The 21,606-nt window shown below is 46.4% G+C and overlaps 3 protein-coding genes across 6 annotated transcripts in view; all 3 read right to left on the minus strand.

Annotated features, from left to right (window-relative positions):
• Positions 1 to 219: 219 nt before the first annotated feature.
• Positions 220 to 9,843, minus strand: dhx37 (DEAH (Asp-Glu-Ala-His) box polypeptide 37). The gene is made up of 27 exons (XM_068605107.1): positions 9,702 to 9,843; positions 9,319 to 9,431; positions 9,044 to 9,213; positions 8,381 to 8,493; positions 7,897 to 8,257; positions 7,661 to 7,809; positions 7,452 to 7,544; positions 7,159 to 7,255; positions 6,450 to 6,563; positions 6,128 to 6,344; positions 5,383 to 5,481; positions 5,237 to 5,307; positions 4,983 to 5,124; positions 4,793 to 4,869; positions 3,815 to 4,047; positions 3,602 to 3,713; positions 3,391 to 3,497; positions 3,065 to 3,253; positions 2,787 to 2,911; positions 2,233 to 2,349; positions 1,900 to 2,072; positions 1,674 to 1,788; positions 1,306 to 1,443; positions 1,123 to 1,217; positions 893 to 966; positions 683 to 780; positions 220 to 598 (listed from the first exon to the last, which is right to left on the minus strand). The coding sequence occupies exons 2-27, from the start codon at positions 9,416 to 9,418 to the stop codon at positions 522 to 524; spliced, it is 3,456 nt and encodes a 1,151-aa protein (XP_068461208.1). The 5' UTR covers positions 9,419 to 9,431; positions 9,702 to 9,843; the 3' UTR covers positions 220 to 521.
• Positions 9,844 to 9,984: 141 nt separating this feature from the next.
• gp1bb (glycoprotein Ib platelet subunit beta) lies at positions 9,985 to 12,483 on the minus strand. The gene is made up of 2 exons (XM_068566572.1): positions 12,402 to 12,483; positions 9,985 to 11,373 (listed from the first exon to the last, which is right to left on the minus strand). Exon 2 carries the CDS (start codon positions 11,359 to 11,361, stop codon positions 10,726 to 10,728), a length of 636 nt encoding a protein of 211 aa, XP_068422673.1. The 5' UTR covers positions 11,362 to 11,373; positions 12,402 to 12,483; the 3' UTR covers positions 9,985 to 10,725.
• Positions 12,484 to 13,972: 1,489 nt separating this feature from the next.
• Positions 13,973 to 21,606, minus strand: part of septin5a (septin 5a) — a 14,655-nt gene continuing 7,021 nt past the window's right edge. For 2 of the 4 annotated variants that reach the window (XM_068604632.1, XM_068604634.1), the window contains 10 exons: positions 18,693 to 18,783; positions 18,515 to 18,601; positions 18,239 to 18,362; positions 17,992 to 18,126; positions 17,311 to 17,428; positions 17,133 to 17,234; positions 16,242 to 16,338; positions 16,013 to 16,148; positions 15,463 to 15,565; positions 13,973 to 15,023 (listed from right to left, as the gene is read on the minus strand). In XM_068604632.1, the coding sequence (XP_068460733.1) occupies positions 14,961 to 15,023; positions 15,463 to 15,565; positions 16,013 to 16,148; positions 16,242 to 16,338; positions 17,133 to 17,234; positions 17,311 to 17,428; positions 17,992 to 18,126; positions 18,239 to 18,362; positions 18,515 to 18,601; positions 18,693 to 18,783 (1,056 nt within the window). In that variant the 3' untranslated portion in view covers positions 13,973 to 14,960. Of the gene's footprint in view, positions 15,024 to 15,462; positions 15,566 to 16,012; positions 16,149 to 16,241; positions 16,339 to 17,132; positions 17,235 to 17,310; positions 17,429 to 17,991; positions 18,127 to 18,238; positions 18,363 to 18,514; positions 18,602 to 18,692; positions 18,784 to 19,036; positions 19,540 to 19,978; positions 20,347 to 21,606 lie in introns of those variants that run through there. The other 2 variants (XM_068604631.1, XM_068604635.1) reach the window with 2 other exon arrangements.

Consider the following 21,606-nt stretch of genomic DNA (forward strand, 5'->3'; position numbering starts at 1 on the left):
GGTTAAGATATCCTGACTTTCAGCCACTTGCATGAATCAGATATCATCTGGTATCTCAACACATGATTTTACCGCGTTCAGCATGATTGATGCTCCTCGTGCTTAATAAACAGTCACTGGTGTGTACAGTCATTGGCGATGCCCTTTAATATTTACCAATCAGTTTACATGGAGCGTGAATAAATCACACAGCAGCCTTATTCAGAGCCACACAGTTTTTAATGAGTCTTATGAAGACCAAATCAGACAAACATAACTGACAGCAGCACACCGATTCATATAGTTAAAAGGTCATGTTTGAGCTCAAGTTGAAAACTGTACAAGTCACAGATACAGTATATAAAATACAAAACACCAAAGAGAAGGCAGTGTTGTGGTATTGTAGTTGCACTTTGAAAGCATCATAAGGTCTGAAGATGCTTTCTGATGGCAAAGAAGAATGAAGTTCTGCAGATTTCTAAATCAACACGAGTCTTTGATCAAGTGTGCAACAACTTTCTGCTGTTGTTGTTGTCGTCGATTCATAATGGTGGCCAACTTTTGGCCACTTCTTGATGCAGGGCTTCAGGTAACCACTGGCAGTACGCAGACAACAGGACTGTAGGAGGGAAAAACAAGAGAGAACGTCAAGCGGGCAAATGAATCGAGTGGAAAGTCATGCCATTCAAATTAAAATCCTCACATTTCTCTTCAGTTTTCCAGACAGAGAGGAGTGCGTCTCTGCAGGAAACCTTCTTTGACACCAACGACGCCAGCAACGCCTCCGTCCTGGGCTGCAGCCTAAAGCAGCAGACGCGCATGCAGAGAGGGAGAGAAACTCTTCCTTGAAACAAGTTCATTTGTAAGTTTGACAGAAACAGAGAGAGAGATCCCTCGGAGAAGGCCGACTCACTTTGCCCACGATTTCAGCATGATGGAGGGGTTCGACAGGAGGTGGCTGCTGTGCTTCTTGAGCTCAGGACAAACCTGAGGAGCAGACGACGAAAACATCAGAGCTCGAACAATGCAGAAGGGACAAGATAAGATAAAATTGCACACGAGAGTAATAACAACAATCACTAATAGTAATATAATTCATTTGCCCTCTAGTGATCAGGGTGTTGAGGTCATAGCGGTTCGTACCTGTCCCTCAAGCAGGAACCTGGCAAACAGTTTGTATCGCTCGATGTTGTCTGGATATTCCTTCTCCACCGCCGGCAGCGGCCAGGCGACGCGGACTTAAAGGAGAAGCACACGAGCGTGAACAAAGGCACTTTTTATTTTATTTTCTCCGTGGTACAAACACAGGCGTGATGCTCCACCTACAGAAGGTGCTGGCGCGGTGACATCTGACGGTGCCGCTGGCCGGGCAGAAGCGCGGCGGCGGCGACTCCAGAGGGGCGCCGAGGTGACAGTACTGGGGGAGGAGCTCGGGGATCCACTCGGCTTCTACTGCGGACACACCTGACGGAGACGGAGAGGTTTCAGCAGCTAGCAAGATCGACACGAGCAAGCGGAGCCTCGTCGTCCTGAAGCACGGCCGCTTAGAAAGCTCGCTGATTCATGATTTTACCACCAGGTGTCGAGCACATTTCTCTATCGTTGAATCTTAAGAGTTCAAGTCATCTTTACGCTGCACATCTGAAAACATTATGTGGATATCCGAGTCTGGCGTTTAATCAGAGCTCACTCACCCCTCATGTACATCTTGGTGGTCTCCAGGATCTCCTGGTAGACCACGAACGGCGGCAGCGTCTTGAACAGCGCCGAGCTGGGATGAATGAACACCGGGTCGTCCAGGAGAGACGTCTGCGAACGGGAGGAACGGGAGAAGATGAGCCGGCGGGAAGGAGAACCGAGGTCGACTCCCAAAAAAAAACCAAATCACGACTCGCGCTCGCAGCCCTCGGAGCGACTTGCCTTGTATCCGTTCTTCCATTTGGGGTCCAGTAGATCCTCCGCCTGTACGCGCCGCGCCAGGTGGTCTCCCAGTCCGGCCAGAACAATCTGCCGCAAGCAAACCACCTGGTGCGCCGTCGGCGGAGACATCTTGGGATTCACGAACACGCCCACCTCCGGACAAACGGCGTTCACTGGGGAGGAGAGAAGCAGAGGACCGGTTTCCTGTTTGGTTCCTGCATCACATTGTGAAGTACAGGAAGCTTTCTGTGGGGAACGAGACACCTGGGCCTTTTGGGTGTGTGTGTGTGTGTGTGTGTGTGTGTGTGTGTGTGTGTGTGTGTGTGTGTCTACCTGCGTTGGTAAGTTGTCCTCTGAGCCTCCTGATCTCCAGCATGGCTTTATACCTCAGGCCGTTCTCCTCGCAAAACTTGGGAGAGCAACCGGCAAATTCACAAGCGCCAACAGCACCTGTTGGTCACATGAACACAGAACTGTAACACATCTTTAAACTAACAATGAGGATTCAAAGCATACAGTAAACCTTAAATGACTCAAATGAATGAGAGACAATAGTTTGATTAAAATAATAACCATTCATATAGATGTCTGTATGTATGCTGCTGATATTTTGAGCCTCTTTCTTTTAAAAGCAGATTCATTATTTCAAACTCAGCGTAAATGAACGTCATGAACACATGAATATAACACAATTACAGGACTTTTACACAACTTTTGGGACTTTTCCAGGCCTGGAAATAACCATGACTTTCTCCAGGTTTTCCATGACCATAAGTATCTCGGTCCTGTGACCTTCAGAGGTCAACATGTGACCTTCAGAGGTCAACATGTGACCTGACGCTGTTCAGTGTCGTGACCTGAACACAATAAAAAGAAAGCAGCATTACCCAGCATGACCATGAGGTCTCCCAGCAGCAGCGACGCTCCCTGCCCGGCCCACAGCCTCCTCATCTGGATCATCCGAGCTCGGCGCTGGGCGAGCGTGGCGCTCTCGACGTCACCGCTGGCCGGTCTGAGGAACAGAAATGTGTCAAGGAGACTCAAAAAAGTAAAAAATAAAGAACGCGGCGCGATCGAGGAGCCAGCTGATCTTTTCTCCCCAATTTCTAAAAGCAAGACCTCGAGAATCCAGTTTTTAAAGCACGTTGATCTTAAACGTCCTCACCCGTCGAGGTCCTCGAAGATCTCCCGGACCGTCATGGCCGCGACCACGGCGATGACGTAGGGCAGGCAGTCCTGCTGCTTGCCGAGAGCTAGCATCTTAGCGTAGCGCGGCGACACGGGGAACGACGCCATGGCCCTGCCCAGGGGGCTGATGGGACAGCTCAGCCTCGCACGCTCCATCTCTTTCACGCTGAGAGGAGAGACGACAACAACAGAAAAGGTGTGAACATGTGATGAGCTTAATCGGTCTGACTCAAACGTCCACATTAAAGTGCAGAAATACTGCGTTCCAGACGAGCTCAAACCCGTCGGCACACAGCTAGCTACCTCCCGGTGAGACGCGGCTCCTTCAGAGCTCCCAACGACACCAACAGCTGCTCTGCTGCGACCAGAGCTTCTGCAGACGGAGACGTGGGGAAGGGGAAGTTGACCACCTGAGCAAAAAGACAAAATAAAGCCGTTTTTTATTTGTTTTTTTTTACGAGGAGACTCGGAGAGGCTGCTGGCGAGTTTAAGCCAGTGACCTTTTTCCACTGACCTTCTCTATGTTGAGGTCCTTCATCTGTAAAACCAGGTCCTCCACAGGCCGGCGCGTGATCTCGGCCTCCGAGAACAAACTGAAGTCTCCAAACACCGCCGACGAGTACAACCTGCGACAAAGAAACACCGCGAAAACATTTGTGAATCCTCAAAAAGTGAGGCGTGAAAGAGGGATCAAGACGCAGCGGGTTTTTTTTTTCAACGTCCTGACCTGTAGCAGTGTCCCGGCTCCGTTCGTCCCGCCCTCCCCGCCCTCTGATTGGCCGAGGCCTGCGAGGTCCAGGAGACCCTGAAGGACGACACGCCGGTCACCCGGTCGTAGTGGCGCTTCTTGACTCGCCCGCAGTCCACCACGTACTTGATGCCGGGGATGGTCAGGGACGTCTCGGCCACGTTGGTGGCGACCACGCAGGAGCGCGCTCCGGGGGGAGGAGGCCTGAACACCTGCAGGAGAGAGAGAGAGACGTCACCGCCAACGACCATCGAACCGCATCGCCTGGACTCCTCGGCTGTCGGTTAAAGCTTCGTCTAAACCACAGAAATTACACAATATAGACTTTGATCTTAGAATATCAAACCATTTCGACTGTTTATCATATTCCATTGTACATTTCCATCCATCGCTCTATTCGTATTTATGTCTGATGGTAACGCACCGATCACCAAATTCCTCGTAGTCGCTAAAACAATAATATGCACTTTAATGACGACTTTACATTTCCATGTTTTTTTAGATCAAAATGTAATTTGTTCTCTTTAAAACAATGTCCTTAATCGTCGAGCTAGAGTGTACTTGGGCATTAATAAATCTGCCTTCTATTGCACTCATTTATTTCCATTTATATTACAAGAAACATCAAGTAACACGCTGTCAAAATGCTGCAAAGTGACTTTGCATTGTTTTAAGAAAACCTGCTTTTTGGGGTTTCAGAGGGTTAAAATACTTTAAAAGCATTTTCTACGCTGGACGCTAACGTTAAGATTGAATTAATCTTCAGAGTTGATGTATTATGTTTGATCTATGAGGAGGTACCGGCTCAACAGAGGGCCTGCAGGGACACATTGATATATTCTGTTTAATACAATGGTTGTTACAGCGTCAGCAGAGCCGCGGTCGTCCATGACGGCTGCAGCTGAAGCAACGTTTCTGGTAAATTTACGACATCTTGAACTAAAATGTTAATCTCACCTTGGCCTGCTGCTCTGGAGCCAACAGCGAGTACAGCGGGAGGACGTAGAGAGGAATGGAGGGGTCGGCCTTCATCTCTGCAGAACCACAGACAATCAGAGCAGAAGGTTAGCAGAAGCGCTCCGCTGAAACGCATCCAGCCGGACGCGAGGACGTGATTGGTGTGATTGGTGTGGAGCGGCGGGCTCGCCTGCAGCGGGGGAGTCGTCGTCTCCCATCTCCAGGTCGGAGCCGACGTCCTCGTCCTCGTATCCGACGCCCGCCTCTCTGTCCTCGTCCCCTTCGTCCAGCGGGAGGGCCGAGTAGTTGTCCAGGTTGATTCGGGGCAGAGACTGAAAGACGGAGATGACGAGCTTAAAATATGCGCAGAACGGCTTACAGGAGGAGGAGATAACGTTTGCCTTTAGGGGGATTTCACTAAAAAAAAAAAGAAAGTAGACTCACGACTGCGGCCTTCTTTTTGGACTTTTTAAACGTCCTCATCGCCTCCGAGGTCTCCGCCTCCTCGTCTTCACCTGAACACAGAAACGTCCTCAGAGGTGTGCACCAGCAGGGTGTGAGGGGAGCGAACAGGCGTGCGTCAGACTCACCAGTCGCCGTGTTTCCCCTCCTGAAGGGAAAAGCGTCTCTCAGTTTTCTGCACAGACTGTGAACCTCAGCCTGACCGGTCAGAAACACCAGGATCCCACCTGAAGGACAGAGGCGAGGCGTCAGGGGGGCGAGTGTGGAACCAATGTTGGCTCTAGATCTCCTTTTCCCTGTGTTTGAACCCCAAATTTATTGCGATACTTGTGTTTATTGTATGTATTTGTTCAGCAAAGTCTTGGGGAAGAACAATGTACGTTTGCAACTTTGAACATCCAGCATGATATGATCCAGATTCCCCAAAAACGCCTCCTGGAGCGTCAATAAGACACCTTTTGGGAAAGATTAGCACCTAAAGAATCAGAATCTGCAACAAAAATCACAATAAAACAAAGTCTTGTCCTGTTAGGAAGAAGTTTCAGTCAAAAAACTGTGTCGTTTGGTTCAAAAATGGAAAAATTACGTATTTTATGCCAAAAGATTGTCTGAATTAAAAGGACGCTGGAAGGTTTTTGTGCCCGGTTCCCAAAACGTTAAACTCCTATCCTGCTTACTTACAGTTCACGTTTGTTAAATATGAACTAACGAGGTGTAATTCTTCACATTTTACAGCTACGACGCTGTGAAGCTGCAAGATTCTCCTTTTTATAACCTAATCGAATCTAAAATGTTGAAAGAGTCTATTTTTAAGGTCACATAGGAAGAGTCTCGAGTGATATAAATATATCACGTGTGTGTGTGTGTTTGCACCTGGAGGCAGCATCCGGTGGATCTTGCAGATTTTGTTGAACACCTCTCCGGTGTAGTCCTCCATCGGGGTGCGTTTGTTGAAGTGTATGGTGACGGGGAACTGGCGAGCGTCCACCTTGATGACGGGCGGCGGCGTCCGGAACAGCTTGGCGTTGTCCGTGAAGTCCTCCACCCGCAGAGTGGCCGACATGACGAGCAGCTTCATGGGCAGACCTTTCTGCAGAGGCGTGGAGAGAGAGCGACGGGGAGATAGATGGTGTCGCGTTGTTTTTTTTTTTTGTTGTTTTTTACAGCGGACGCGTGAAGCGCAGCAGCGTCTCACCTTGTTTCTGAGCGGGACGATGCGCGACAGCAGTCCGATGAGGATGTCCGTGTACACGCTCCTTTCATGGGCCTCGTCGATGATTATCACGCTGTATCTCTGGAGCAGGAAGTCCTACAAGAGAGAGAATGAAATGCAGGAACGTCAAGGTGATTCAATTCAAAATTAATTGCTTTTCCATTTTCCTCCTGGAGAAAAAACTACTTCATCACAACTCATTAACCTTTTGGAAACCGTGCAAAAATCCTCCCGCGTCCATTTTAAGTCCCAGCATGCCCATTCAGACAATCTTTTGGCATAAAATACAATTTTCTTTTCCATTTTTTTAACCAAACGACACCGTTTTTTGACTGAGACTCCTTCCTAACAGACCAACACTTTGTTTTATTGAGATTTTTGTTGCAGATTCTGATTCTTTAGGTGCTAATCTTTCCAAAAAAAGTGTCTTATTGACGCTCCAGGAGGCTTTTTGTGGACTCTGGGTCATGTAAAAAAAAAAAAACACTCAAACACAGGGAAAAGCAGGTTTGGAGCAAAAATTGGTTTCACAGTTTTCAACGGGTTAAAGTTGTGATTTTTGAGATTCTTTAAACTCAGACGCCCTGAGTGTGAAAGACTACATGAGCACGAGCAGGATTTATTTGTCAGAAATTGTGTTTTTTCTTCTTCTTGATCACAATAAACGAGCAACAAAAAAATGAAACGACACCTTCTGGATCTCCTTCAGTAGAACGCCGTCTGTCATGAACTTGATCTTGGTGTCGCTGGTCACGTTGCCCTCGTATCGAATCTGGTACGACACCACCCTGAAACACGGACACACACACACACACACACACACACACACACACACACACACACACACACACACACACACACACACACACACACACACACACACACACACACACACGCGCACCGTTCACTAAATGTTTCCGTTATCTCAGAGTCAGCTCACGCTGCAGGTGTTTCCAGGTGTTTCCAGGTGTTTCCAGGTGTTACCTGGTGGACAGGTTCATCTCCTTGGCCACTCGGTGGGACATGCTGACGGCTGCCACTCTCCTCGGCTCCGTGATGCCGATCATCCCGCCGCCGCTGCAGGAAACCGGAAGCAAGAGGACGACGGAAAACTGTGAGTCACCGCCGCGTGCATCCGCAACGCGGGCCTGTATTTTTTATTTTTCCTTCCCGTCAGGTAAACGGCAGCCTACCTGGCGTAGCCGGCTTCGTACAGGAACTGGGGCATTTGAGTCGTCTTTCCGCTGCCGGTCTCTCCGCAGATGACGACGCTGGGGTTTTCCCTCACGGCCTCCATGATGAGCTGCTCCTCCGCCAGCACAGGCAGCTTCAGACGAGCCTCCTGCGGCAGCGGGGGAGAGGGTTCAAACGCACTTGAAGCACGGCGACAAACAAAAACCACACACACACACCTGTAGTTGTCACACACCTGTATGTCTGCCGCTCGGTCCACAGGAATGAAGACCGCCGGCGTCTTCTTCTCCACTTTCTTCTGATCTGGAGTCTTCTCATTTTGTCTGGCTTGTTCCACTTTGGGTTGTTCTTCCTTCACTTCCTGTTTGTCCCCCACCTCCTGAGAGGGAGGGGCGGTCACATCTGTGGTTTTGTTCAGCTCTTCCTTCTTTTCCTCTTCCTCCTCATCAGACGAGGTGTCCAGATCGCTGCTTTCTTCTGCCTTTTCTTCCACTTCTTCATCCTCTTCCTCTTCTTTCCATTTCCTTTTTCTGTTCGCTCCGCTGAGACTGCTGATCTTTGGTGCAGAGTCTCCGTTTGTTATTTCATCCGGTAACCTGAAAACACCCCCAAAAATAATAAGACCACCGACTTCCGCCCTCTCCGGATCTTCCGATGAAGAAAAATATGTGTTGTTGTTGTTGCTTTTCTTAGCTTAAACGTTGCATTCGTGCACTTACTGTTTGGTCTGGTAGAGTTTGTCTCCTGTCCCCAGTTTGGACGTGGTGTACAACAGCTTCAGTTCAGAGTCTGGAACCTGCACCTCGGCCAGCTTGGTCAGGATGTCTGCTCTCTGGACGGGACAGAGACGGGAGGACAGGTGAGTGGGCTGTGACCTCGTCCTTAAGATCTCCTTTTGTTAGCAGAGTTACTAAACGTATGACATCGTATTTACAGTATACCTAAATATCACATGAAAGGTGAGTTACTGTGAGTAACTAAGGAGTAGATAAACTGGTTTGATCTTGCGTCTAGGGCTGGACAGTAACACCAATACTGATATCTGAAAACATTCATTTAAATCTTTGTTTCTCTCGTTTCCTGTCATCTTCTTACCGTCTGTAATAAAGGCAAAGCCCCAAAGAACACCTCATGTCATCACTATTTTAACATCACATCAAGTATATGTCACAATAAACAAGACGATGATTTAATTGGGTGTTTCAATTACTAATTAATCGCTCGGTGGTTCTTGATAAGATGAATTGTATTGTTAGAAAAAACCTTCTTAGCTGTACGTATGAACTAGACCAGATTCAACCCGGACACAAAGCCTGGAAGTCCCGGGTCAGAGAGACACTTTACCTGAGTGAAGCTGCTCGCAGCGTCAACCTGTTTCTCACCTGAGTTTTCTTGTCCTTGCGCTCCAGGACCTTCTCCAGCTCCTTCCTCTGCCTCTTGGTGAGGGGCTTCTTGATGGAGGAGGCTCTCAGCGGGGCTTTCTTCTTGTTGGCTTTGTTGGCCGGGAGCACCAACGCGTTGCTCTGGTCTACACCTTTCAGCCTGGCCCCATCTGATGACAAAACAAAGTGTTACACATCAACACCGACAACACATTTAAGTGGCAATAAAGGCCCCGAAAATAACGTCCCCAGAGGAAAAACCTCTGAACTCTCACCTTGAAGTTCCACAACAACTTTACTCTCCTCCTCTGCTGGTCGCTGGACGTCACTTTGCAGTCTTCCCTTCCAGTTGAATTTCTTCCTGAGTTTTCCCATTTTAAACCCAGGCCTGATATTAAAGATATAACTAATAAATACAATCACGCCAGCTGATAATTCAATATTTATTTAAGTATTTTTAAACGCCACAAAAGAGCTAAAAATAAAAAAGGAGCTAACTAGCTAGCTAACTGAAGCTAAACCATTTCGTTAAAAATGTAAATTACACACGCGACTGAATATTTAATAATATTATAGATTACAAATGTGATTTCATATTTTACAGGTCAAACGACGGCATTTAAACAGTTCACGTGCGAAAGTACAGCCTTGCACAAACCTCACGTGTAAACATACGAGGGTCCGTCCGTTAAATCTGTCCGTCGCTGAAACCTGGTCTCGGCATTAATGGTTCCGCTACGAAGAAAAACAAAGCTCAAACATCTGCGAGCATGTCGCTTTGTGCACGTCGTGTTGTTTGTTGATAATTAATAAAGGACACATCGTTGTCTTTATATGTTGAGGAGAACAAAAGTCTGTTTAAATAAAGCAGCTGATTAAGAAGCAAATGTCTAAACCTATCTGCACTTAAAAATGCATTTGAGAAAAAAGTGCGTAGAATTTTTCTATTAAATTTAGTCTTTAATTTTATTTGTAATGGAAGATTTTGAAAACTGTACTTAAAAAAAGAAAAAGAAATACAAAACATTGCCATGAAACACAAAAATTACACAAAAATATCTAAGAAAAACTTCTTCTGGGACTAAAATCCTGACATGTTTTCTTATTAATACATTTAACTAAAATAGAAAATGGCAAATTACTCCTTGTGAAATAGACTTTCAAATATGATACAATGAGAAACATGTTTGCCAGATGTCACAGACACACGTACAAGTTCCCCGCTCTCCCACTTTGTCCTCTTTCAGACTTATATGTCTGGCTGCTGCTACTATACAGACTCATACAGTTGTTTTTACATATAGTTTCTTCATTAATATGTTGTCTAAATGATATATTTTTTAGCTGTTTTGCACTTTATTATTACAATTCACTTCATGTTGGACAAGAGAGGAACATACTTTGTAATCTTCTATACGTCTGTACACAGGATTTGACATTAAAGCTGACTTTGACTTTAAAGTAAACCATTCAACTTGTTTCCTGCATTGATGCTACTCATTTATTTAGGGTTTTTCTTTAATTGTGCAAACTTAACTTTAATATTATGGTGTGAAGCACGTGAGAGACGTTTTCTATCCAGTGTGTAAAGACAAACAGCTTCTTCTTCTTCTTCTTCTTCTTCTTCTTCTTCTTCTTTTTCTTCTTCTTCTTCTTCTTCTTCTTCTTCTTCTACTTCTGCATCATTCCCACGCCCCCGGCTCCGTCTCATTAGCTGCTGTCCAAGGCGCGTACTCGTTCTCCTTCTGACTCTCCCCGGCTGTGTAGCTCTCCTCCCTGGTCCTCCTCGCCTCCCTGGAGAGCCTCTCGAACCTCCTCAGGAACACGACGAGCGCCACCAGGAGAGCCGCCTGCAGCATCACGAACACCACGAGGCACACCTGCGAGGCCAGAGCCAGGTCGCAGTACCAGTAGTGGCAGGACTCCAGCACCTCCTCCTCCGTCAGGTACGCCACCACTCGCCCCCGCAGGCCGGGAGGGGAGCTGCAGTTGACGCCCAGGTGCGTCTTGAGGGCCGGGGGCTGCCGCAGCAGCCAGGCCCGCAGGTAGAGGACGCCGCAGTCGCACGCCCAGGGGTTCCCGTGGAGGGAGACGGAGGTCAGACCGTCCAGCAGCCCGTTGGGGAGGCCGGTCAGCCGGTTGTCGTGGAGGCGGAGGGAGGTGGTGCCGGCCGGGAAGCCGGAGGGCAGCGAGGAGGAGGAGAGAGACCGGCTGCTGCAATCCACCTCGCTGCCATGACAGGAGCAAAGGTGGGGGCAGGATGGTGACCTTTGACCTCCGAGCAAGGGGAGCAGACACAGGAGCAGAAACCCCTTCATGGTTACTAATCACTGGAGGAGAGGAGGGGAGAGGAGGAGAGGAGAGGAGAGGAGCAGAGGAGGAGAGAAGGAGGGGAGAGGAGGAGAGAGGAAGAGGAGAGAAGAGGAGAGGAGAGTAGGGGAGAGGAGGAGAGAGGAGGAGGAGAGGAGGAGAGGAGAGTCGGGGAAAGGAGAGCAAAGGAGATGAAAGGAAAGGAAGGAAAAAAAGGAGAGGAAAGGAGAAGAGAGGAGAGGAAGGAAGGGGAGGGGAGAGGAAAGGAAAGGAAAGAAAAGGAGAGGAGAGCAGAATAGATATAATAAGAGTTGAGGGGAGAGCAGGGGAAAGGAGAGGAGAGGAAATGAGATGAAAGAAAAGAAAAGGAGAGGAAAGGAGAAGAGAGGAGAGGAGGGCAGGGGAGAGGAGAGGAAAGGAAAGGAAAGAAAAGGAAAGTAGAGGAAAGGAAAGGAGAGGAGAAGAGGTACAATAAGAGTTGATGAGGGAAGAGGAGAGGAAGATGAAGGCGTTGAGGGGAGAAGAAATGAGAGAAAATGAGGAGTCAGTTGTTCATCTCCTCATTTAACTTCTCACTACAATATATTTATTAGTAACTTTGCAAACTCATATTAAAACTACAAAGTCATTTTCCTTCAGTAACATTTTGTACGCAGTACTTCTACTTCAAAGTGTGAGTTCACTGCAGTATTACTACTTCTACTGAACTACATCTCAAACACTTCTTCCACTACTCAGTCACTACTTTACTTTATTAAAATGTACAACTGTCTGCGCGTTAAGGCGTCAGAAGACAAAAGCTCAACACAACAGGTCCGTTTCAACCCGCTGTGTGTCTGCAGTTTAACTCTGAACTCATTCAACATGAATGTATGTTTATTGATCTTCTCCGGCTCCAGCAAACAGAAAAACTAGCAAACTGAACGTCGCCGACTCGAAAGCTTTCTGTGATATTTAAAGAGCAATAAATGAAGGAAAGTTTGAATATAAATATGAGCCACAGACACACAAATAAAACACGTCTTCATGGTCTGAGGAGAGTCTTTACCTTCAGCGCTGCCGGTCTTCAGGAGGGAACTGCGTCTCTGAGGCCGCGGAGGACCAGTTTGTGTGTGTGTGTGTGTGTGTGTGTGTGTGTGTGTGTTACCACCAGCTGGCCCTCACTGATAAAGACCACTGACTAACACACACACACACACACACGAGAAGTTTCTCCGTAACTCTTTATCTTACTCGTCCTTCCTGCAGGAAGTTCTCTGGAACGAACCGAATTTAGAGGTTGTGGTCACTGAGTCATTATTATTATTATTATTATTATTATTATGATCTATAATTCATTAGTCACCTGGAGAGTCTTTGCGTCAGAGGAGAGCAGGACATTGGTCCATTTTATGTGCAATTAGCGTTAAATAAGTTATTTTTTGGATTATTGGGAGAACTTCAGAGCTGTGAAATGAACAGTGAGACATGTCAGATATTAATAAAGTGTAATGTGCATTATTACCAGTGGTGACATATTACCTGCTACTTATTACTGCATTGTACAAGTTTAAAGGACTTTATTTCCATTTCTACTTCTACCACACAACATTTCAGAGGTAAATATTGTGCTTGTTACTCCCTTACATTTGTTTCAAAACCTAATTTATTGATTACTTTGTAGATTTTTGAAAATAAAACGAAATAAAATTTGTAATAAGTATTGTTATAGGTTCAGATATGTTTATTGAAACCAGCAGTATGTACAGTATCTACAATAAGCTATATTTTTAAGCTTTAATGCGTCAATAATTAATATAGATCATTCTGAAAAGGGCCATGGTGCATGCTGGGTATACGCGTATTTTCAAGTACAATTTTGAGAGTAGGACCTTCTAAAGCAATCTAAATATAGACGCCTTCCACCACAAAATGTGTGAGTCAAAGTCCCGGCACAGAACACACACACACACACACACACACACACACACACACACACACACACACACACGGGAGAAGGCGCTGCGTGCGACGTGCAGAGGAAGAATGGCTGCAGCAGATAGACGCTCTGAGCGCTGCTGCTGTCACTGAGACGATCACCGACCTGAACCTTCCAGAAGACTGAGGCAAAGTGTAAAAGTGTCAATTACAGCTTGTTGAGAGAGAAAAAAGCCCCAAAACTGATGCATCTGGATGCATTGAACACCATAAGTAACATACAAGTGAAATATATAGTTTGGTACGTTGGAAAATTAAACCATCTGACACTTTGTTCTGCTTCACTTTATCAAAGTCTGCAGAGAGAAAGTTCACATGGTGTGTTATGGTGTGTTAGTTGGACTTTACAGCTGCATCATTTCAAACTAATAATCATCCTGAAAGTGTTGTTTTTTTTTACAGTTGGACCTGAAACCTTTTCATTTCTTTCTGTGTCGACTTCATTTCCTCTAAACCAGAAACATGTAGACTGATATTTACACATCTGAACTACCTTTTATTATAACACAACATCATTAAACAGCCCGAGTGGCTGCAGAGATGCACTCTTTTTAGTTTGGGGATGATATTTCAGAGGAAAGAGTCTAAAGACAGGTGGTTTTACTCCTTGAAGCTCGTAACACTCAGAGAAACCGAGCAGGCTGACGAGAAAACAAAAGTTTTATTTCACACTTTTATAAACGTGGGCTGAGCTCACAGCCTTCAGGCGAAAAATATGTACTGATTCTCAGCAGCACACACACACGCACACACACACACACACACATTCAATAAAATGAATGTAAAACATGGACACGGTATTCGCTCCTCATGGTTGATATATTTTTGCCGCAGTGGTCACAAAGTGAGCTGGAGGTCGTGGTGCATCGGCGCAGGAACGCAGGAGCGCGATGTAACGCAGTAAAACAACAAAACTAAAATGTCCCCGCAGCTTTCAGCGGGTCTGAGTGACGTCAGCGTGCTCGCACATGCACTGCAGCGACCCTGTACGTATGGCAAAGGCTCCCCATTCACAGTTCAGCCACTGGCAAGAAGTGCATTTTCACCATACACACACACATATGTATCTATAAAAAGCTAGGAGAGATTATTTTTGACTTGACATACGTGGGAATAAAGCCACACAAACGTGTTTGTGAGGATCACAGAGCGAGTTAACGAGAGCAAAAAGTCCTCTTAAAGCAAAAACAACAAAAAGTAAAGTCGCTGTGAAGAAAAGGGATTTGTGGACGGATGCCTGGAGGGGAAATGTCATGAGATACAAACACACACATTCACTCACAAACACGTCATAAAAAATATGCATTAAATCTTAACGTCACCAACAACCTAAATCTCTTTACAAAACATCCGATAAAACACATCGTACCCTGACAAAATATCCACACAAAAAAAGAGTTTAGCGTTGCATTTATAAATTAGATACATTGAGTAGTAATTTAAATTACGCATTTATATTATATATGTTAAGAATCAAAGGGGGCAAACTGGATTTCAAAAGTTTCAGAGGCCAAAAAATGAACAAGAAAAAACGACTCCGACAAACGGAGGAGGAGCCGCTCAGCGGCCTGTCGCTCGGGGGGGAACCAGCAGGTGGCGCTGCAGAGCAGCTCTGCTCCAGGAGGTCCGGTCACTGCTCTTTGTCGTGCATCTGCTGCTGCATCTTGTTCAGCATCTCCTGCATCCTCTTCAGCTGCGGACAAAGAGGACGACGGGTCAAACTCACAACAACAAAACACACAAACATCCTGAATCTGATGTTCGTGTTTGATCCTAAAATACATGAAGGAGAATGAAGACTCGGACTTCAGGGTGAAAGAATGTTTCGCTGCTGTGGATTTAAATATGTGGAAGAAAGACATAATTAATATAGAGGCTGAACATATAATTTATATGATAAAAAATACAGCAGTTTTGAGCTTTTATTCTGAATTAATGGCTCTGAATTCATGAATTCATGCAGAATGTTAACGACGAAAAGTTAGATTTTATAATGTGATATAAACAGAGCAAAACTTTGACGTGTGTAAAAGAACTGTACAACATGTGTACATATGCATTAGTTTGTGTTTTTCTTTCTTTCTTTCAGAATAAAACATCTTCCGTGTGATCGTCCCGTGCAGCAGCTTTACCTCCTCGTCTTTCATCTTGATCAGTTTCTCAGTCTCCGCGTCTGGAGTGGACAGCGGCAGGATGGGGATGGGACTCTCCATACGGTTATCCTGAGCCAGTTTACTGAGGAAGAGGAGGAAGAGGAGGAGGAGGAAGAAGACGAAGAAGATGAAGGAGGAGCAGAAGGAGGAGGAGCAGGAGGAAGAAGGAGGAGGAAGAAGAAGGAGCAGAAGGAGGAGAAGGACAAGAAGAAGAAGGAGGAGGAAGAAGAAGGAGCAGGAGAAGAAGGAGGAGGAGGAAGAAGAAGGAGCAGAAGAAGGAGGAGAAGGACAAGAAGAAGAAGAAGAAGGAGCAGAAGGACGAGGAGGAGGAGGAGAAGGAGCAGAAGAAGAAGAAGCAGAAGAAGAAGGAAGAGGAGAAGAAGAAGAAAGGCGAGAAGAAGAAGAAGGAAGAAGGAGCAGAAGAAGACGAGGAAGCAGAAGAAAACGAGGTGAAGCAGACATATCTGTTCTGAAATCTCTCTCTCTCTCTCTCTCTCTCTCTCTCTCTCTCTCTCTCATATATATATACCTGGTCATCTCCTGGATGCACTGCGCTCTGTAGTTCTCGTAGTGGACGTCGCAGGTCACGTCTTTCAGGTCGTGCATGTGTGAACGGATCAGCATGTTCCTCAACTTCACAAAGTCACAGTGCGTCTGGTTCTCCACTGAGGAAAGACACGTAGAAGTGAATGAACACTCAGGCTGTTTCCTGACAAGAGGCGGCTAGCGGCTAGCAGCCAGCATCCAGACGTATATACCTTCAACGATTCCCCAGGGGTACAGCCTCCCTTGCACTCGCTGCCCTCGAGCCTCCACCACGGTGTTGCTGCCGATCACGGCGAACGGGGTGCACTCCTGCACACAGGAGACACGAGGTTAGCTTGTTTTTAGCTTCTTTCTTTAACCCTGAGGACCCAGAGAAAGCTGACTTTTGGTGCACACAGTTAGACACATTCACAAAAGCCCACTGAGCGGCTTCACACAGGCAGTACAAGTCACTTTGTGGATGAAGATTCAGATATCTAAAAATATTAATAATTATTATCCGGATGTCTTGACGTCCGGCGAGCAGGAAACGTCGTTCTAGTCATCACCAGAAGTGTCTGATTAGTTGTTTCCAGTATTTATTTTACTGCATATGTTTATATTTGACTCTTAAAAAAGGGACAAAGTGCAGATTGTTGGCGCCTCCTAGCGGCGAGCTTGCAGATTGCACCCAACTAAAGCTCGTAGAGGAGGCCGACATATAAAAAAAACGCTGTCTGGGTTTGGTTTGTCCGCTCTGGGCCGCTGTAGAAACATGGCCGCCATGCTCCGTGAAGACGAGCCAACAATTTTATATTTTCATGTGAATAAACTGTCAAGAAAACATATTTAATACCGTGAAAGTCGGGTTACAAGCAGCTACTGCCTTCGGTGGGCGTCCCCGCTAGCTGCAGTAGCAGCAACAGCAAGGAGCTAGCTTTAGCGCTAGCTTTAGCGCTAGCTTTAGCGCTAGCTTTAGCGCTAGCTTTAGCGCTAGCTTTAGCGCTAGCTTTAGCGCTAGCTTTAGCGCTAGCTTTAGCGCTAGCTTTAGCGCTAGCTTGCTACAGCGGGGACACCCACCGAGGGTCATAGTGGCTTTACGGGTCGCAGGTATCCAGACTCACCTTCAGCTCTTTGTCGAGCTGTTTGAACTCTTCGTCCTCGTCAGAGTCACATTCGGGGAACTGGTACACTTTGATCCCGAACTTGTCTATTTCCTCTCGTATCTGAAGAGGAATCAGATGAACAGCTCAACGTCACCCTGTAGTCACTGTGGAGCTGCACTGTCTTCCTGGGACTCACTCTGTCTTTGAGCTTCTTGATCTCGTTGGGCGTGAGGCAGTCGGCTTTCGCGATGAGCGGGATTATGTTCACCTTTTCGTGCAGAGCCTTCATGAACTCCACGTCCACCGGACGCAGCCTGCGGAGGAGGAAATGAGACACACAACAGGTTGAATGTACGACTCCAGGCATCAAACACTGAGGTAGAAAAAGGTGTTTCCTGCTCCGATCACAGCATGAAACAGCGTGAATTACACACGAATGCTGCTGCTGAGCTGCAGCTCTGCATTCAAGATGAACACACATTGAGGGACACCCGCTGTGACGTCACGGTGGCCATGACACTGACATGAGGCCACACTGTCAATCAGGAACATCCCCTCATACATGTGTGATCTCCTTCAACCTCATACTCCATTCCATAAAATAAGCCGTCACACACAATGACGAGAGTCCAACACAGACGAGGAAACACTCCATCAGACCTTTTTTTTTTTTTTTTTTTTTTAAAGTTTATAGCTAAAAACGTTCAGGAAGCTCTGGTCTAGACTGTAATGAGAAGGATGTAAAGAGGGTGTACAAGTGTGTATAGAGATGAACGAGGTACATTTAATGGCAGAGGTTGCAGCCAATTGCTTCCAGATGTGACGTGACAGCTGTGTGTGTGTGTGTGTGTGTGTGTGTGTGTGTGTGTGTAATTACCCGTGCCCAAATGGAGGGATGAAGTAGAGGCAGCAGTGGACTCGGTTGTCCTGGATGTTCTTTCTGTTCAGCCCGCTCTCGTCCCTGAAATACTGCTCAAACTGCTGATCTATGTAGTCTGTGATCGGCTTCCAGCTGGAGGACACACACACACACACACACACACACACACCAGAGACTACATCAGCAGCTCCTCCCGGCGCTGTGAACTCAGGCGAGTGGGCTTTGACTCGTTCTTCCAGCTCACCACTCGTTGTTGTTGACGGCGTCTCCGAACCCGGGCGTGTCGACGATGGTCAGCTTCAGCTTCACCCCTTTCTCCTCGATGTCCACGGTGTGTTTGATGATCTCCACGGTCTGGTTGATGCGCTCTGCAAAGCATCGACGCAGAGAGGGAGGACGAGGCGAAGCGGATGAAAGAGCAGCATGAGCCCCGGTGGAGTCATTCAGAGCTTTGACCGTCTCTCTGAGTGATTGACGGGCATTATTATTGATTATGAATGCACACCGAGGAGAGACTCACCTTCAGCGTTCAGTAACTTCCTGTCTTTGTACAGGTCTGTTAGGAAGAGGCTGTTGACCAGAGTGGACTTGCCCATCCCAGACTCTCCTGCACAGAGACGTCAGACATCTTGTGTGAACTACGAGGCTCATGAGCTTCATCAGGTGCGTTATGATCGGGTGCGAGTCGCTGTCTTTACCTGCCACCATCAGCGTGAAGTCGAAGCCTTTCTTCACGGACTTCCTGTGGACCTGGTTGGGAAGAGTTGCGAATCCCACATACTGCTTCTCCTGGGAAGAAGAAGAAGAAGAAGAAGAAGAAGAAGAAGAAGAAGAAGAAGAAGAAGAAGAAGAAGATTGTGTTCAAGTCATTTTACTTTATACTTCAAATTCAGAGGCAAGTTATGATTCATGTCGTGGTTTTGTTTAGTGTAGGAGAAGATATGATTATACTTTATATCCCTAAACTTTGTAATGTGTTAATTTAATGTGAAATAATGTGAAATGGGCCATTCTGCAAAATGAGAACTTTTACTTTTGGTACCTGATGTTTTGCAGCTGTTACTCCTCCAGAAGTAAAAACTGCTCACGAGTATCTCCACATGTGTTCTTATCTTTGTTATTTAATAAAACACTGAGTACTTCTTCCACCATTGCAAGAGACAAACAAAAGAATCCACATTTGAGAAAACCTGAACCGGAGATTATTTCTCATTTTTGTTTTGCTTAAAAAAATTAGAAGCGATTAACCGATAATCCACAAAGTTACAGCTATGAAAGCAGAAGATAAATAACTGTAAAAGTGCTCCAACGTGAAAACAAAACGTTTCTGGCAGCATCTGATGCACTGGCATTTAAAAAAACACACACAAAAACGACCACAACTGAAAGAAAGTCTACAACTGCGTGGAAAACAGAGCCGTGCAGCATTCCTGCTGTTGAGCTGAGAATAAACCAAAGCCTCAGACTTTCCACTCAAACGCACAAAGAGAGCCACGGGACGCCATCGCGCTCCTGCGCCGCCGCGTCTCTGGCACAACGTCATCTTCCCCCGACAGCACACACACGCACACACACACACACACACACACACACACACACACACACACACAAACAAGAGACAGAAGCTGCATTCAGAAGACCTGAAAAAAAGCTCTTTTCTGTCACTCCGTAAAACAAAAACACGCACAAACAGAACAGTCAGAGTCTTCACACGAGCTGTCATAACTTGTCACGGGCAATTCCAGCAGCGCCCCTCGGGTGAGGATTGCATTCATAAAACACAGACACACACACACACGCACAGACGCACACAGGCGGTGCAACCTGTGCAGAAAAGACCAATCATCTGCAGAAGCAGCAGATGTCAAAAGATGCTGTCACTGGGTCCTCGGCTGTGCTGCTCGTCCTCAAACTGCTCTCATGTTGTTCCTGGTTTTTCTTCAATCTATTCAAACCCCTTAGAGATGCGATCCCCCACGTTTACCTTCTGCCGGGCGGTTCTGACTCGCGGGCACAGCAGCCGCTCCACCAGCTTCTCCTGCAGCATGATGGCATCCATCCCAAACCGCTCCGGCGCTGACGGACCCAAAATAGCCACGAGGTCTCAGGGAGAAAAAAAATGGAAAAACAGCCCAGCGGGGAGGGGAAGAGCGAGAGAGCGAAAGAGAGAGAAAAAGAAGGAAAAAAAGGTAATTTGAAGCCTCCCCAAATCCTCTCCAGCGCACCTCTTTCCTGCCTGCGCTCTCCTCTCTTTCCCTTCTCCTGGATCCTTTTCTTTCCCTTTTCTTTTCTCCCTTTTCCTCTCTTTCCCCCGCGGCGGTCCGACTCTCCTTGTTCAGACAGGTAGAAGGAAGAATTCCCACAGAGGGAGAGAGAGAGAGAGAGAGAGCGATAGAGAGAGAGAGAGAGAGAGAGAGAGAGAGAGAGAGAGAGACAGAGAAAGAGGCAGAGAAGGAGACGAAGAGAGGGAGAGAGAGAAGTGGCAATTTGAGGGAGGAAACGGGAGGGATGGATGAAGCTAAAAGAAACTCATTCATTCGGCTCGCGTCCCCCCACCAAGCGCCGGAGTGGAGGAATAAAACGAGAGAGAAGAGAGAGAGAGAGAGAGAGAGAGAGAGAGAGAGAGAGAGAGAGAGAGAGAGAGAGAGAGAGAGAGAGAGAGACGGGGAAAGTTTGGATGAGAGAAAAAAAAAACAAGCTTGCATGAACTTGACAGAGACAGAAACTACAAGAAAAACAACGTAAAGACACAAAACGCTGCAAGTACAGGCCTGCAGAGAGATGTCAAGACACTGTGTGTGTGTGTGTGTGTGTGTGTGTGTGTGTGTGTGTGTGTGTGTGTGTGTGTGTGCTGATAAGGCTGCTCAGCGTCATCTTAGACTGTTGCTTTTTAAAAATTCACTGCATTGAAGATGTGATGGGAAAATACTCATTTTGATAATAAATCTTATACTTAAGTCAAAGTACACAAGTGTTGACAGCAACATGGACTCAAAGACTTAGAAGTGAAAGACAAATGGCCCCATGACTGATATATTATGACTTTATTTTACTTTATTAATGATGTTTAACTTGTACTTCTAAAGGGTCAAACTATCATATTTCATTAAACCATTTTGGGGAAGTTTAGAGATGAAATATCTCTTTGTTGGAACTGTTTACATCTCAAAAATGTAATCCTCTCATCTAACCCTCGGTGAGAATGCCAAAATACATATTTCCCCAATTTATCAAGTTATTCCTGTAATATTGAGAAGTCTTTAAAACAAATTTCTCCTTTTTTTTTTATAGCCAAAAGCGTTTAGGAAGCTGTAGTCTAGACTGTAATGAAGAGGATGTAAAGATTAGTCACCATGCCGTGTGTGTGTGTGTGTGTGTGTGTGTGTGTGTGTGTGTGTGTGTGTGTGTGTGTGTGTGTGTGTGTGTGTAGAGGTGAACGAGGTACATTTCATGGCAGAGGTTGCAGCCGATTGCTTCCAGATGTCACAGCGGTGTGTGTGTGTGTGTGTGTGTGTGTGTGTGTGTGTGTGTGTGTCATATGAGATGTTGGCCGCAGAGCTTGAATGCTGAGAAGGAGAAGAAGAAGAAGGAGGAGGAAGAGGAAGAAGAAGA

The sequence above is a fragment of the Clinocottus analis genome, unplaced genomic scaffold (assembly GCF_023055335.1).
Source record: "Clinocottus analis isolate CAN_PGR_092001 unplaced genomic scaffold, fCliAna1.0.p SCAF_7, whole genome shotgun sequence".
NCBI lineage: Eukaryota > Metazoa > Chordata > Actinopteri > Perciformes > Cottidae > Clinocottus > Clinocottus analis.